The sequence below is a fragment of the Myiozetetes cayanensis genome, unplaced genomic scaffold (assembly GCF_022539395.1).
Source record: "Myiozetetes cayanensis isolate MyiCay16 unplaced genomic scaffold, myiCay2020 scf27, whole genome shotgun sequence".
Taxonomy (NCBI): domain Eukaryota; kingdom Metazoa; phylum Chordata; class Aves; order Passeriformes; family Tyrannidae; genus Myiozetetes; species Myiozetetes cayanensis.
The window spans coordinates 7,135,606-7,150,901 of record NW_026087488.1 but is presented as its reverse complement, the minus strand read 5'-3'; the positions used below and the strand labels follow the sequence as shown (position 1 = coordinate 7,150,901).

Below are 15,296 nucleotides of genomic sequence, written 5' to 3'. Positions count from 1 at the left end.
GGAACAAACACACATTACTTATTGACTGGTTATTTATATGCTGCTCCACTGATCAGCTCCAAAAAGGATTAAATTTTATGTATGACAGAGTTTCTGTTACACAAACATGGAGGGCCCATTCCAGAACCAAGACAGACAAAGCTGATTATCAATGAGACTATTTTTGAGTACTAGGTCTATTTATAAAATTAATGCCACAAAGCCTCCTGCTCAATATTTAAGGTATCAAACACGACATCAAGAGTTCAGCCCTACACAGCTGAAACAGGAAAACAGATCAGGAAACAAAAATCTATAGGTACAATAAATTTTCTGTCATTTTCTACCCTTCTTTCCCCATCATGACTGCTCCAGACAAAAAGCAAGATAAAATAAAAATATATGGCTGCTCATTTCCTAAGGGTACTAATTTTCCTCTGTTGTGACATCACACTGGAGCCACAGTTATGTTACCATATAAATTTTTAATCTAAGTCTGCCACCACGACATGTATTTAGACTGCAAAAAGCTTTTCTTTACTTTATTCAAAGAGGGTTTGAATAAAAAAAGAACAACCAACCTCCCAACCCTCCCCACTCTTCCAACAACTCCAATCCAGCTGTTTGCACCAGGCACTCAGAAGCCAAGGAACAGATCGTGGTTCTTTGAATAAAAACGTTGAACGGAAGCAATTCCTGACTTAGGAAGTGTGGGTTGCTCTTTCTGCAAGGAAAAACCAAGTTGCCCTGGCACACAGATACTGAGCAGCAGCAGCACAGCAAACCAAAAAGAGGGGAAAAAAAAAAGGAAGAAAAGAATTACTTGCTTTTCTCAGCCTTTCATTTGGGAGCTTCAAGCATTTCACTCACCAGGACAAGCGGCTCGAGCTCAGCGGTCACCGCGCGCTCCCCTCATTTCATCTCCCCCAACTCTCACTTGCCACCTTCCTTTTCAGAGTGGCAACAAACCCCTCTGGGCTGAGACTGTCACAGCTCCTTTTTCAGAGCATTTCACTGCCTGCAATGACGGTAACCCAGCTATAAAAAGGGGCAGAGCAGGTGATTCTGCCCCCAGCTGTGCCCCGGCAGAAGGGCCGTTGCAGCGAGTCCTTCTGCAGAAGTCACCCAGTTCCCCATTTGGGGTTTTCAGAGACACTGCTGCATTCAGCCAACCATTTCTGCTTTATTGTGCAGCTGAAGGTTATTTGACATCCACACTTTGTTCTCTGTTGACTGAACATTCCCAGGCAAACAATCCAGTACCAGTTGAACACCACACACAAACTCAGTGTTGCAGACAGCACAGAGCAGAACTAAGCCTTGCTCGCATCATATCTCTTAGAGTATATTTTTATTTACTGCAGGATTAAAAATATTCAACTGGGATGTTGCAAACACCCAACCACATTATAAATACTCCACTGGTATCAAGTGGAAGCATGCAATGTGCTACTGAAGTTTTAAAGTAATGTTATTTTTCATTGAAGTCGAATGACAAACACGCCTTTCCACTCTAACTTGTAGTCTCAGTAATGCCTATTCCCACCCTTTATTTCCCTTTTTTATGTTAAGCACTGCATGACATCCTCCATTAAGAAAAAAAAAGAAGAACCACCACATAAAAATAATTAAAATCTAAAGAAATCGAGGTGTTTGAATCAATGGAAAGATTCTCTTCTACAACACAACCAAGAATCACAGAATGGCTTGGGCTGGAAGGGATTTTAAGGACCATCTTTTTTCAACCCCTGCCATGGGCAGAGACACTTTTCACTATCCCAGGTTGCTCCAAGGCTCGTCCAACCTGGCCTTGAACACTTCCAGGGATGGGGCAGCCACAAGATGAGGACAAGAACAAAGGGCAGAGTAAAAAAGGGTTCTTTAAAAGGCCTAATTAAGCCTGCACGGTAAATAAACAGCCATTCACAATAATAAGTATCTCCTCCAAAGTCTGTTTATACAGCAAATGTCTTCATCCACAGTTAGATGGGGGGGAAAAAACCAAGACACTATTTCTCCTTCCCCGTTTTTTTCCACTTCCGCTTCCCGCTTTTTCTCCCTTTTCACACAACATGTTAACTACTTCCTTGCTTTGCTATCGCCTCCCTCATCTTCTTTCTCGGCCACAAATCCAGGCTGTTGCTGCTCTGGGGTCCAAATCTCCACGCCCTGCACTCAAGAAAAGGGGAATCACGCACCTGACTCCCAGTTTGGACAAGCCCAGGCCCTGGGACAAGCAACGCTCCTCACACATTTAGTCAGTCTGACCTCGGGGAACTCAAGTCTGGTTTGAAATTTACGCTCGGTTAAACATTATTTACATTGCACTGCAACGGAACAGCTCTCAGTCACGTCGAGTATCACGGGAACGCACTTAATCATGGGTGTCCACCGTGACAAAAAGTGAGGTGGAATTTTTTTTTCCAGCAATTCGTCTTTCGTTTGCCAAAAGCATCGTCCTCTACCTCCATCATCATGGCCTGGCTATTCCTGCATTCCTTACCAGCAAAGTAGCTGGTTTTTTTTTCCTTTTAACCAGCACTGCCATCAGATCTCTCAGTTCTGTGCACAGTTTTCTCCACAGAAGTCTCAACTTGATCCACGAAGGGGTTTTACTCTGTGTTTATTTAATTTCTGCCGTCGATGTTTTGGTGTGTGTGGGGAAACAACCCTCCCAACATTTCAGGGAAACACTACTGGTTAGCATTTTTTCCCCAAGAAATTCAACCATGCTTTGTGCTTCATCAGTTCTCAGAGTCATTTCAATAGGGCAGCAGTGGATGAATCGCAGCGTTGGAAAAGTCAATCGGACATCACCAGAGATGGAATCCTATGGAAAGCATTTTGGCTGCATCCTGCTGCTACCACCAGTGAATCTCCCCAGAAATGCAGTGGCTGCTAAGCCTGAATGCATATCAGAGTATTTCAAAAGCCAGCAGCAAGCTACAGTCTGGTGAACTTTGAATTCATCTACAGTGACACAAAATGGAGAGAACAGAGTTACCCACCTCATCACAATCACCAGCCTTTTCCCTGCTCCCTCAGTGTTTGTGTCTTGTTCCACTTGGCTTCAACAGTTTTTCTTTTTTATAACTGCTCTTTACAGGAGGATCAATTTTTTGATGAAAAGGATTGCAGGAACAAGCTCAGTGTCTCCTTGGGTTTATGGAGGGGGTTATTTACTCTCCAGGCTTAGAGCATTTACTCAGCCCAGTCAGCGCTCGAGCAAACAATGGGATGGCAGCACAGAGCTCAGGGAAGGAGAGATACCCAAAAACTGGGTAGATCTATCCAAAATGCTTCACAGCTCGTGCTGGATCACACCAGTGCCAGCACAGCCACCCCTTCCCCTTCCCCAGCATTTCAAAGCAAGCCCCCAGAAATGTCAAGTCACTTAAATCTCCCTGACCATAACAACACTGAAAATATGAATGAGTCCTCGTATTACACGGGGATATTCCTGCCAAGTTTGTCCACACTACCACCTCCCAGCACTTGCATGATATAACCAGAAAATCCAGACCAGCATTAGACTATTTCACGTGGCAATTACACTTGACTGGGAGGTTTGCAGCGTATCTTGCCAGAAAAAGAAAATTTAAGTTGAGGAAATTGTCTTAATAAACCACCAGAAACCTGCTGTTCTGATCAAATAAGAATTATTTCAGATTGACAGTTATTTAGGGAGAGGTCCTGATATGCATTTTACTATAAGGAGACCCCTTACACAATTTATCACTCTGAACACCATTAATATAACTGATCTTACAATGTAAACACTTGCTAACCCCAGACAACAGACTCAGGAGTGATTTTCTTTCAAGATAATTTAATTGCTGACTCATTTGCAGTGGGAGGGAGAAAAAAAAAAAAAACCTGTGACTCCTTATAATATGTTTATCACTTCACCTACAGATTTATTAAAGGCTGTCCTCTTCTGGGAAAAAAATGGGAATAAAGTATGACTCAACTCTCAGGTAAAAAAAATAAACCAACACGCAACAACACTTCAGCATTGTTCTCTTTAATGAAGTAAGTTAATATATAAAAGAAAACCATTACATTAATTCAAAAATTCCCCCAGATACCACCAGTGTGAGATCTTGGGTTGTTTGTCACAGGGACAAGAATTGAGGCGCAGCTTTGAGACCACCCCAAACACTCTGCTTCCCAATTCCTGAGCAGGAAGAGCAAATTAATGATGACATTTAAAAATTCAAAGGAAGGTGACAAGAAAATGATGCAGAGAAAAGCAGAAACATGTCAGGGTTTGTGGCTTCTGTTAATCTACCATTGTTACAAGTATGAGGGGACTGTCATTTAAAGCAAACCAGCATCTTGGTGGACATTTTCAAAAGCTGAAATAATCAATATTAGCATGGAAAATCACTTCCACATGCACAGCTACCAGACAGCACCACAGCAATTTTACAAGTACCAGAAAAGCTTCAGAAACAACAGCAATTTGTACCCAAGTTATGGATGTGAACTCCACAAAAGGGAGTTAACACCAGATTTCTTTCCCACTGTGGTTGCCCATCCCTTCCTACGTAATTTGGCCACCCAAATTGGTCAACAGAGAATAAAGAAGGAAAGGGAACAGGTGAAAACTCACTTTCAAGGAACAGCAATTTGAAAATGTCAGCTGTCAGAAGAGCAGGCTGCAGGCAGGAAAACATGGTGCCTTAGAGTAGTCCCCTAAAGGGAATAAATCTTAATAAATGGCCTGGAAAATATTGTTGCCAGATGTATTTATGGAAACACTGTGATGATAAATATAGTATGAGAAATAATAAAAGATGATTAACATCTTTATTTGATAAGGAACAGGATACAGCTCCCATCCTTTGGAGTAAGGTTTCTACAGCAATTTAATAGGTTCCCTGAGAACAACACACTAGTACTTCCCCAAGCCTCCATAATCTATTTCTTGACAAGAAAATACACTGCCATGATTCTATATATTCATATTTTTCGCTACCACTTGTCACCTAAATGAATTCCTGAACTGTTAAAAAGGAAGCAAACCCTCCTCCAGCATGAAATTCTCGAAACATTTTAAAATGTGCCAGGGTTACAAGCACTACAGAACAGGCAGACCTGGCTAAGCCTGCAGTGATGATCGCTGGAAATCAATGCATGTCCTGGTGCTCATGTGAAACTCAGCACTCCCACCCTCCTGTGCCTTTATTCCCATCATGCCACAGACCTTTGAGGCTGTGCAGGGACAGGATCAGAGCAGGAATTTGGGGGGTGGGAGTCGAACCAATCTTGAGTCAAACCAGACCACACTTATGACGTAGCTAAGCATATACCCAGGGCTCGTGTGAGCAGAGAGTGGAGGGTGAAAAAAAGCCACAACTGTACCCTTTGACACTCATTTTACCACTGTGTGGTCTTCAGCCTTCCTTTATACCAGATCTAACACTTCTCAGGCCTTTCAGGAAATGAATTAAACTAATTCAGCAGTGAGTAGTTCTCAGCTGGGTGTCTGAGCTGAACTGGCTCAGTGATGGGTCCACCGTGCAGAGCTGGCCCAAAGGAAACGATGGAAACACGACTGTGGGAGGAGGAAGAGGAGAGCAGGAACCCTCCTTTCAGCAGCAGCAACCTTCTAGACTGGCTTAGCTGCAACCTGAAACCACAGCCTGATAATCAGTTTAACCAAAGTGCTGCCTGCCAAAAAGAAGCACCCTCTTCCTTCTGTCCCCCACTCTCCCCTGTGGCAACTGGGATTGGTGTGGTCATACAGCAGAACTTACTTTTTAAGACCCGATGACTGACACTGGTCAGTGATAAATGACCTCCCTCAAATCCTGATTTCCATTCAGACTCTCCAGGGGAAGCTGACAGACTTAATGGGTATCAGAAAGCAAATTCCCAAGCTCAGATTTCCCCCCCCAAAGTGTTTGTACACGCCCGGGTTTTGGACAAGTGCAGCTGAAAGGGTGTTTCCAGGACAGATGGGTTTAGACTGGTGCAAAACCTAGGGCTGTAGAGGAAAATGTATCAGAAAGCATTTGTATTCCAGAACAAGGCTGGGCTCACATTTACTCTTACTTGAAAGCAAATGTGCTTGAACAAAACTGCAGCTTGATTAGACCCTGTAAAGTGCCACTGCAGCCCTTCCCAATGGATCATCAGCTCAGTGCAACCCTCAGTACCCTCTGGAACATCAACAGTTAATTCACCACTTAGAGATTGAGCATCTTTATCTCCAGTTTCATCTAGAACTCAGACAGAAGCTGTGAAGACCAGACAGACAGCTCTGATATTTTCACAGCTAGAAGCGTCACTCAAGCGCAGAATTCCGAGTTTGGCTAATTGCTTTGCCATTAATTTCACACACGGCTCCAGATACAGCACAAGGAAGAAGATATAAACAGACAGAGTGAGCTGGCAATTAAGAAAACCTCGCCTGAAACCAATCTTTAAAGGAAAATTTAAAATATGACATAAAGATGCCAGCTTGTCAGATGATTTCAACTAACAGAGCCAAATTTATGCTTCGTACTTCACCAAAATAAACCAAGTAACACCACAGATAAAATATCTCAGAGGGGTTTTGGCACAGGCCGCTGTTCATGTAAGATGAATGTTCCAATTCTTGTGTCTGAAGTCAATGGGAGTCTAATATGAACTCCAGTAGGCCTCAGGAAAGACAATTTCCTTAAAGGATACCAGCCATGGAAATTTATTGTGGATGGTTAAAATAATTATTGCTTGAGCAATAACTTCTAGCACTGCTCTGTGTTTCTTCCTGTGCAGATTAAGCCAATGACACTCAACATACAGATGTAAGGACTGTTTTATACTCTGCAGTTGTATCTAAGTTACTGTTTCAAGTTACTGCTCTGTTTGTGGTGTTTTTTTTTTTAAAGAAACCAACCATAGTGCTGCCTCCTCATTTTGCACTGATGGAGCCCAGATTAAAATAAATCATTTCTGCTGGGGAGGATTTCAGTGGTGACCACCCATGCAAATACAAAAAGTTACCCTCTCAAGGCACAAGTGGGGGGGTGAACAGTTAGACAAGGAAACACTCTGACAAAAACAGTGAAAGGGCTGTTCAGTCTTTTGTTTTCCACATTCCTCCCTTTTGTTGCCATTTAAGCAGCATTTCAAATCTTGTTGCAATTATCTGAGAGCTAAAAAACACGTATTGACAAAAGATGCAGCACAGGCCACACAGTCTGTGCAGGTCACAGTCTGAAAGGCGTGGGAACGCTGCTCTCATCCTCAGAGCTGGGCTGGGTTCATCCCCAGGTAATCCCTCCCTCCCACCTCAGCCCATTCCCTCTGGAGCACACACAGTTAATGCTTCCATCGTCTTCCCATCATGATCCTGATTCCCTTTGCCATGTATAACTCCTGTCTGGTACTGCATTTTTAGCTTTGCTAAAAAGCATTTTCAGAAACCACAAGAGATAAACAAGAAGATAAATATTAAGAAAATTAAAAAAACAAATCCCACCTGAATTTAAATTTCTTCTCGGTGTGACTCACCACAGTAAGGTGAGGTGCTTTTTGCTTGTTAAGTAACTAAAAATCAGGCTGCCTTTTTTTTTTTTTCTCCAAGATCTCGGTTATTTTTCAGTTCTTAGCTCTGCCAGACACACAAGACAAGACAGGGCTCTTCACTGCACACAGAACCAAAGAAGCAGATCTCAGCACTGTGTGTTTCCTGCCCTGCTCTCTACCTACAGCAACTTTCAGGACCCCTGCAATAGCAAAAAGATGGAACACTTATATCTTCTACCTTTCCAAGGGGCCTAAGTTAACTTCCAGCAATTAATTTTTGCCATCTGCGAGGCACTTGGTTTACAAATAAAGATACCAATGTATTGAAGAATTAGATTTCAGCCATGAAAACAGGTAACTGAAGTTGCCTGCCTCAAAATTCTATAATCTGTTCTGTGAAAGAACATGAGCATGTCTGAGGCAGGGTTGAAAAGCAGATGAGTGGTTGCTCTATACCAAGAATAAAGCACAAGGAGATCTTCCTTTCTTAGCCGCAGAACCTGGAGAGATCTTAAATAAAGAAAAATACGTTTTTAAAACAACAAACAAGCAAAGACTCGACACAGCCAGGGAGCCAGGCTGTTTGGAAAGAAAAAAAAAAAGACATTTTTAATAGAGGAAGTTTGTACAGTCATGAGATTTTTCTCTAGAAGAGGAAGAATGGAGGGATGGAGGAAACGCAGACCAGGGGTGTGATCCCGCAGAGCAGAGCAGCCAAAACAAGGACAAGGGACAGGAACACCCACAGAGGCTGCAAAAGGCAGAGAGAGGGACAGCAAGATTTAGAGAAGCTGAGGGGGTGGCTGGGAAGGAGGTCTGAGGAGAGCACAGGACTTGCTGAAGAGCAGGGCTTGCCCAAGACAAGGTCAAATGACTGGTGTTTGACTGGAGAGAGGGGGAAAACCTGGGAGCAAAGGTCAGGCAAGGCCAGGGTTCTGCTGCTTCGCTGGGTGGAAGCAGAAACTGCCAGGGGAGATGGAAACAGCCACAAAGGGAGCCTGAAAAGCCTTATTTTAACTCTTCATTGTATTTGGAGGAGTCAGGCCTGGGGAGACAAGCACAGGACAGGGACAGGAAGGGGAGAGGCACCACCACCAGTCAGCTGAACGAACGCCAAGGGGAGTTGTGGCTGACAGAACTGGACATGAATGGGAAAAAAATACATAAATGGACACAATTCCTCATTATATCCCCAGTCATGCTGCAGTTCTGCATTCTTAAGGTACTACAGGCACCATAATAGAGCAACAGGGCAACCCAGGAGTTTTTTTTCAAGCAATGCTCTTCCTTCTGAAAGACACAGAAATATTAACCAAGGGTACACTACTGTCCTTCCTATGTCAATTCATATAAAAATATCAAATGACTCAAATTTCTCCAGAGGTAATTCATCATCATGCTTAACTGACTGTGCCATGACTAAAATGACACCGTGCTTCCCCTACTTACAGAATAACTTGCAGAGGGCAGGACCATTAACTCAACCACCGAATCAGACACTGAAGCCAATTCTGAAAGTAAAACCTATGAATGATTCAGAAGCATCAGAGTTTGGTGTGAAAGATGTTCCTCTGAAATACACACACACAGTGGCTTTCACAGCAGTCTGGTTAGGAAGTGCTGCTTATCAAAGTTACCAGTTCTTATCTTGGGAGACTTCAGTCAAGAGCAAAGCCATAACCTCATCCTCAGGCTTTTTCTTCTTTTATAAGCTACATACTTGGTATTTTTTTTTAAAAGGAAAAGTATGCAGTTAAAATACCTAAATTTAGCATAGAAAACTTCACATCTGAGAAGCATTTTTAATAAAGTGCCTCGAGTGCAAGCCCAGCAAGTCTCCTATTCAACCATCAGCCACAATGAAGCCGATGGGATTTGGTCCACTCCCACGCTGACAGACGCTGTTTGGTTTAGCTTCTTAAAAGTTTTTAAACAAAATTCCTTCTTCAATCACTTTCAAGGGAGCACACACAAACTAGTTCCACCCACCAAGGGCTATGGGAAAGCAGCTCAGCATCCCGAGGCACCAGGCCAGGGAGGGAAGAAAACACTTAGCAAGTCCCTCATCTCTGTGACGACGGTGAAGTGGCCAAGAAGCAATGAAAATGGGCAAAGAATTTACATCTTCCAGTGTTCAAAATACAACAGAGAGTCAGTCTACAGGTTAAAAGTGTATTCACTGTGCCTTCAGGCAAATCAACAGGTGATTATAAAGATCAGGATCGTGGTATTTTTCAAAATTAAGACAGAAGTTTGGGACTTGGCTTAAACAGGAAAAGACCTCGAATGTGCACATTTCCACTCTGGAACAAACTGACCTGCTGAGTGGATCAAAACTACCTTAGAAATTCTAAAAGGTAGGAACATGTATGTTCAAGGTGTGTGTTTTGCTTTTGAAATCAAATTCAGATTTGTCCATTGACCTGACGTGGAAAAAGACACAGAGCCTAAAAACAAAAGTGTGAGAGTTTGTGGGTATAAATTCAAAATATATTTGCTACGTAATATCAGCAACTATTAATAATAGAGCAAGTAAATAATATTAAACCAAGAAAAACTAGTGTGAGGGAAGAAATTTTTGGAAAGTATCAACAGTTTTGAAGATACTCCCCGAGAGAGAAGGGTTTGACATCAGACAGTTACATCAACAATGCAGAGTTGGACATCAGCACTAACAGCAAGTCCCTTCCCAACCACACCTCGCCTGGAGATGAGTAAACAGCATTTTCAGATACTTCAATTTTACTGTAAAGTAACACACTTGCAAGGGAAGTAATTGGAAATATAAAAACATCTAAGGTTTAGTTCCTTAATTTTCTGACATCCCTGGTCCCTCACGCTCGGCCCCTGGGCTGTGACGAGCACGGCGACAGCAAGGCCCAGCTCCTTTTGGGATCCTGGATTATTGGCACAGGGATACAATGAGGATCATGGTGCTGCTGGTGGCACCAAAATCAATATGACAACGTCCTCCAATCCTCTACCTACAGCCAAGCAGTTCTCTCGGCTGAGAGCTGGCACAACCTCCCACCACTTGTACCGGCCTAAGCACAGGGGGAAGAACGAGTCACTCCAATACTGGATCAATTCTTTCTGCAAATTCTTAATAAAATATCTGATAGAGTGTGCCACTAACAGTTTATCACTGAATAATATCAATGGATATGCTAATTATCAGCCTGACTGTACTAATGGTTTCAGTTTAGCGCAGCAAGAGTGGAATAACTGACATATCGTTCCCGTTAACTTTGGTACTGAAGAATCAGTGTTTTATGATATTGCAGTTCCTTCACTGAAGCATTTTCCAAATATGAGAAAGGGAATTATACTAAAGCCTGAGGATTCTGAGAGGCAAAAGCTATGCCAAAGCATGTTGTTTGGTAACCTCATTTTCAGAGATGGCAAGCACCCAGATCCCAACTAAACCCAGGGAGGCTGGGAGGCTCGAATTTTGAGCATGATACTCAGAACAAAAATATTTTGAAAAATACAACATCACTGCTCTGGTCAAGCAATCCAGACAACACACATAAATTAAATCTTCCCCAGAAAGCCCCTTGACCGGCATCAGCAAGCAGCACACCCCCACTTGCAACACAGGTCAGCATCATGAGCTCACAGTTCACAAAGCTCCCCCAGCAGCAAGGACTCTGCACTTGGCCTCTCTGTGACTCTTATCATATAGAAACTGTTACCCCACACAACGGATTACAGGGTTATTAAGGTCTACACTAATCCAAAGTACAAACCCAGGGCAGCACAAGGCATCCATTCTTTTCCTATTTCATTGCACTATTCCTTCCCCTATTCTTGGGCCCATTTCCCATCCAGTATGGGCTTTGGAATAGAAGGCACATTCTGTGTTATATCCCTCTCATGTTGTTCCATATATATTATTTCTACTACAGTAGAAATTTTAGTTGTTTTATACTTGCTTTCCACAAAACAAATCCTAGCCGATGTGTCTTGCACAAGTAAAGAATGCATAAGGTATTTATAATCAATATAAGTAATTACAAAAAGCCATTATTTTTCCTTAGGGGAATATACTAATCCAGTTCTATTTTGTCACATGTAATCTTAAATCAGAGGTTACACTACTCCTTTAAGCAATAAATGCAGTGCAGACAACTAAAAATATTAAATAATTCATTTCTTCAATTTTCTCGACATTAAAACAGAACAGAGTTCCAAGGCACACTTTTGGCAAGTTACTTACAAATAAAACCAACACAGATGAGAACAACAGGATAGTACACAAAGTGGATCAAAAAAAAGCCCAAACTGGTCCTATTACAGCCAAAGGAGGATGGGGAGAGGAGCCATTTTAGGAGCTGTAATTCCTTAGTGTAGGAACACAGCAACCACTTTCAGAACCCATCCAACTTGCAGCCAGTTCCCCCTGCCACGTGTCTTATTTACAGCATCCTCATCTCCCCACAGCACCAGAAGGACATCAACCCAGACCTCCTACAAGACAGACTTCACCAACCTATCAAATCACTCGATTTCCTTGCACCTTTTTTGCCTTCTTTTTAAATGACAACAACAAAAATCTACCCCCCTAGCATCTTCTAATCTGCTACCAACACACAACCACCTTCCCTGGCCAAGAGGCAGCAAGCACACTGCACATCTGCAGTCAGGCAGCCTGCAAGAGCCAGGAAGAAATGTTGTTGGAAGTTGTTCTGCAGCTCTCAGAAGAACAGGCTAAAGAACAATAAACAATGGTTATTCACCAGAAGGTACACGAGAACAACCCACACAACGCTGACCTTACAAGCATGACAGCAAGGAAATCCACCTTCCCCTCAGCGCTCTCAAAGGCCAGCAAGCAATCACTGACCTTAGTGTAGGGGAAAACCCACAATCTAAGCACCTTCATCATTAAAAGTTCTAAAAGGCAGCCTGAAATCCTGAAATCCCTGAGGATAAGCACTTTCTCGTGTAACTCAACTAAAAAAAAAAAAAAAAAAAAGGCACCCACATAATTCCCTAGACATGCATAATTAAGAATACATCATTGCCCTTTTCTGGCAGAGTGCTTTCCCAGGGAAACTCAACTGCTCTCTAGAAGAGGAGAGCTCTGGCCTAGTCCCATGGCCGGGGAAGCACCAAAATCCTTCAGGATTCTGCACATCCCTCCAGTTCTCCGGTATCTACGTTATGCCCAGCCTCAACTCTGATTTCTTGCTTCCCCACCCCTTCCCATACATCCCACACACTGAACACCGTCCCTTCCATCCCACCTTCCAAGCTAAGCAATACCTACAGTATTTTTTTATTTTTTAATATGCACACAGTTCCACTGTAAAAAAAACCGCCTCTAATTCCTCCCCAAACCAGCCAGAAATAACCCTCCCGCAACAACAACCAGGGAAAGCTTGGCTTCCTTCTGCACAGGTAGAGAGACACCACCTTGAGAGAAGAAGACGTGTCATTTTTCTTTGTCTTTTCCCGCACAGGGACGAACCGAACGCTCTGAGCCCCCCCCCGAGGTGGGTTCCGAGCACACCCCAGCAGCACCACCTGCCGCGGCCGAGCCGGTGCCCGAGACCCCCGCGGGGATTACACCTGGACACATCCCCCGGCAGGGCGGGGAGGCCTCCTTATCCCCCACACCCCCGGGCTGGGCTCCCCTTCGCCGGCAGCACCGCGCTACCCTCGCTCCGCATTTACAGCCCCAAACACCACCCGCGGCCGCGCTGCTCGGAGCCCTCCCCGCTCCCGGCCGGCCTGGCCGCCTCCCCCGCCCCGCGGCCGGCGCGGCTCCCCAGGCGAGCCCGGTGCTGCGCAGGCCTCGCCGCCCCCCACGGTACCGTCGGCCGGGGCGCTGGGGCCCGGCTGGGCCATGGCTGGGCTGGGCCGGGCCGGGCCGGGCTGGGCTGGGCGGGCGCCGCCGCCGCGGCCTCCTCCGGGCGGAGACCGCTACGCCACGGGCAGAGCGACGGGAGCGGCCGGGCCGGGCCGCCGCCTCCTCCGCCTCATCGTGACAGCAGCGGCCGCCGGCGGCGGGAGGGGAGGAGGGACGGGCGGGAGGAGCGGGAGGAGGAGGAGGAGGAGGAAAGAAGCAGCAGCAGCAGGAGGAGGAGGAGGAGCCCCGCGCAGGCGCCAGCGGTGAGGGACGGGAACGGCAGCCCGGGCTGGGAGGGAGCGGGGTGAGGACGGGGACTGGGAGTGGGAACAGGGACGGGGAGAGGGAATAGGGAACTGGGAGAGGGACAGGGGCTGGGAACAAGGACAAGGGACAGGGACTAGGAACAGGGACAGGGCCTGGGAATACGGACAGGGAACAGGAGCTGGGAACAGGGACAGGGGATCAGGGACTGGGGACAGGGAGGGGGGACAGGGAACAGGAACTGGGAACAGGGATGGGGATCAGGGAGTGGGGACAGGGAGTGGGGACAGGGAGGGGGGACAGGGAACAGGAACTGGGAACAGGGACGGGGATCAGGGACTGGGAATAGGGACTGGATCCAGGGAGAGGGAGAGGGCCTGGGGACAGGGACTAGGAACAGGGACAGGGCCTGGGAATAGGGATTGGATCCAGGGACAAGGAGAGGGACTGGGAACAGGGACAGGGCCTGGGAATAGGTACAGGGAACAGAGACAGTGATTGGGATGTGAGAATAGTGAACAGGGACTGGGAATACGGACTGAGGACAAGGATGAGGAGAGGGACAGGGAACAGGGACAGGGGCTGGCAACAAGGGACAGGGAACAGGGGACAGGGACTGGAACACGGACAGGGTGAGGGTGGCTCATCGAGGGTCCCCACCCAGGCCGCTCCCCTCAGCACCACACCCCTGGGTCTGCAGCCTAAAGGCATAGTTAGTGTTTATTATTCAGGAAATTGGTTTAAGCAACGCTAAACAACACTATTCTGCCCCACAATCACAGACTCACTGAGGCTGGAAAACATCTCTGAGACCATCGTGTCCAATATTTGACCGATCGCCACCTTGTCGACCAGACCAGAGCACTGGGGGCCACGTCCAGTCATTCCTTGATGTGATGAGGAAGGAAGCACCTAAGAGTCATAAACAATCAGAAAGTTTTATTAGGAAATTATTAATTGAGGTGTGACCAGGGTGGGCAGTGGAAGGAGCCTGAGCAGCCACAGGGTCCCTTCCCCAGCACCCGTGGTTGGGCTTTAGTCGTTCCATCTAACTGGGAGAACGTGTCTAAACTTCAGGTTTTTACCAGTAAAATGGTAGATTTACATCATTTGAGCTCATGTAAAATCACAGAAAGCAGAGTTGGAGTGGAAATTACGATACCAAGTCCTGTCATGGGCAGGATCTCTTACGACTCACCTTTTTTATGGCTTACACACCCTAAAATCAGTCTCTTTTAAACTCAATCTCACTTATCACCACAGTTTTTCAGGCCTTGTCAAAACACATGGTACAGCAAGGCATGGGATTCTGCATTTCCTAATAAAATTTTGCTCAGTTAAACCAAATGAAAACCTGAAATAGGGAATCTCTGAAAATTATTCCGGTTTGCCCTTTTTGATCAGTCGAGGTAAATCTTCTCAAGTCTTTGCCATTTTAAAAAGCAGGCTTAGACTAAAGACTTAACTTTTCAGTGTTCCCAACTTGAGACATGCAGGGCTTGCTTTTTGTGGGTATTTGGAGAACCCAGAAGTGCCAACTGCTCACGGAATTGCTGACTTAGTGACAAGATGATCAAAGGATGAAGTATCTATCACTTGAGGTACATTTACACATTTCTTAGCTCCTGCTCAGGCTCTTTTACAAGTAGCTGGATATTACAAGCATTCAACACATAAA

The 15,296-nt window shown here is 45.2% G+C and overlaps 1 protein-coding gene across 1 annotated transcript in view; it reads right to left on the bottom strand.

Moving 5' to 3' along the window:
* The window catches only part of RABEP1 (rabaptin, RAB GTPase binding effector protein 1), a 45,074-nt gene extending 31,551 nt beyond the window's left edge, over window positions 1-13,523 (bottom strand). Inside the window, exon 1 of the mRNA XM_050321924.1 lies at window positions 13,320-13,523. Coding sequence (XP_050177881.1) covers window positions 13,320-13,353 — 34 coding nt within the window. The 5' untranslated portion in view covers window positions 13,354-13,523. The remainder of the gene's footprint in view (window positions 1-13,319) is intronic.
* Window positions 13,524-15,296: the final 1,773 nt, after the last annotated feature.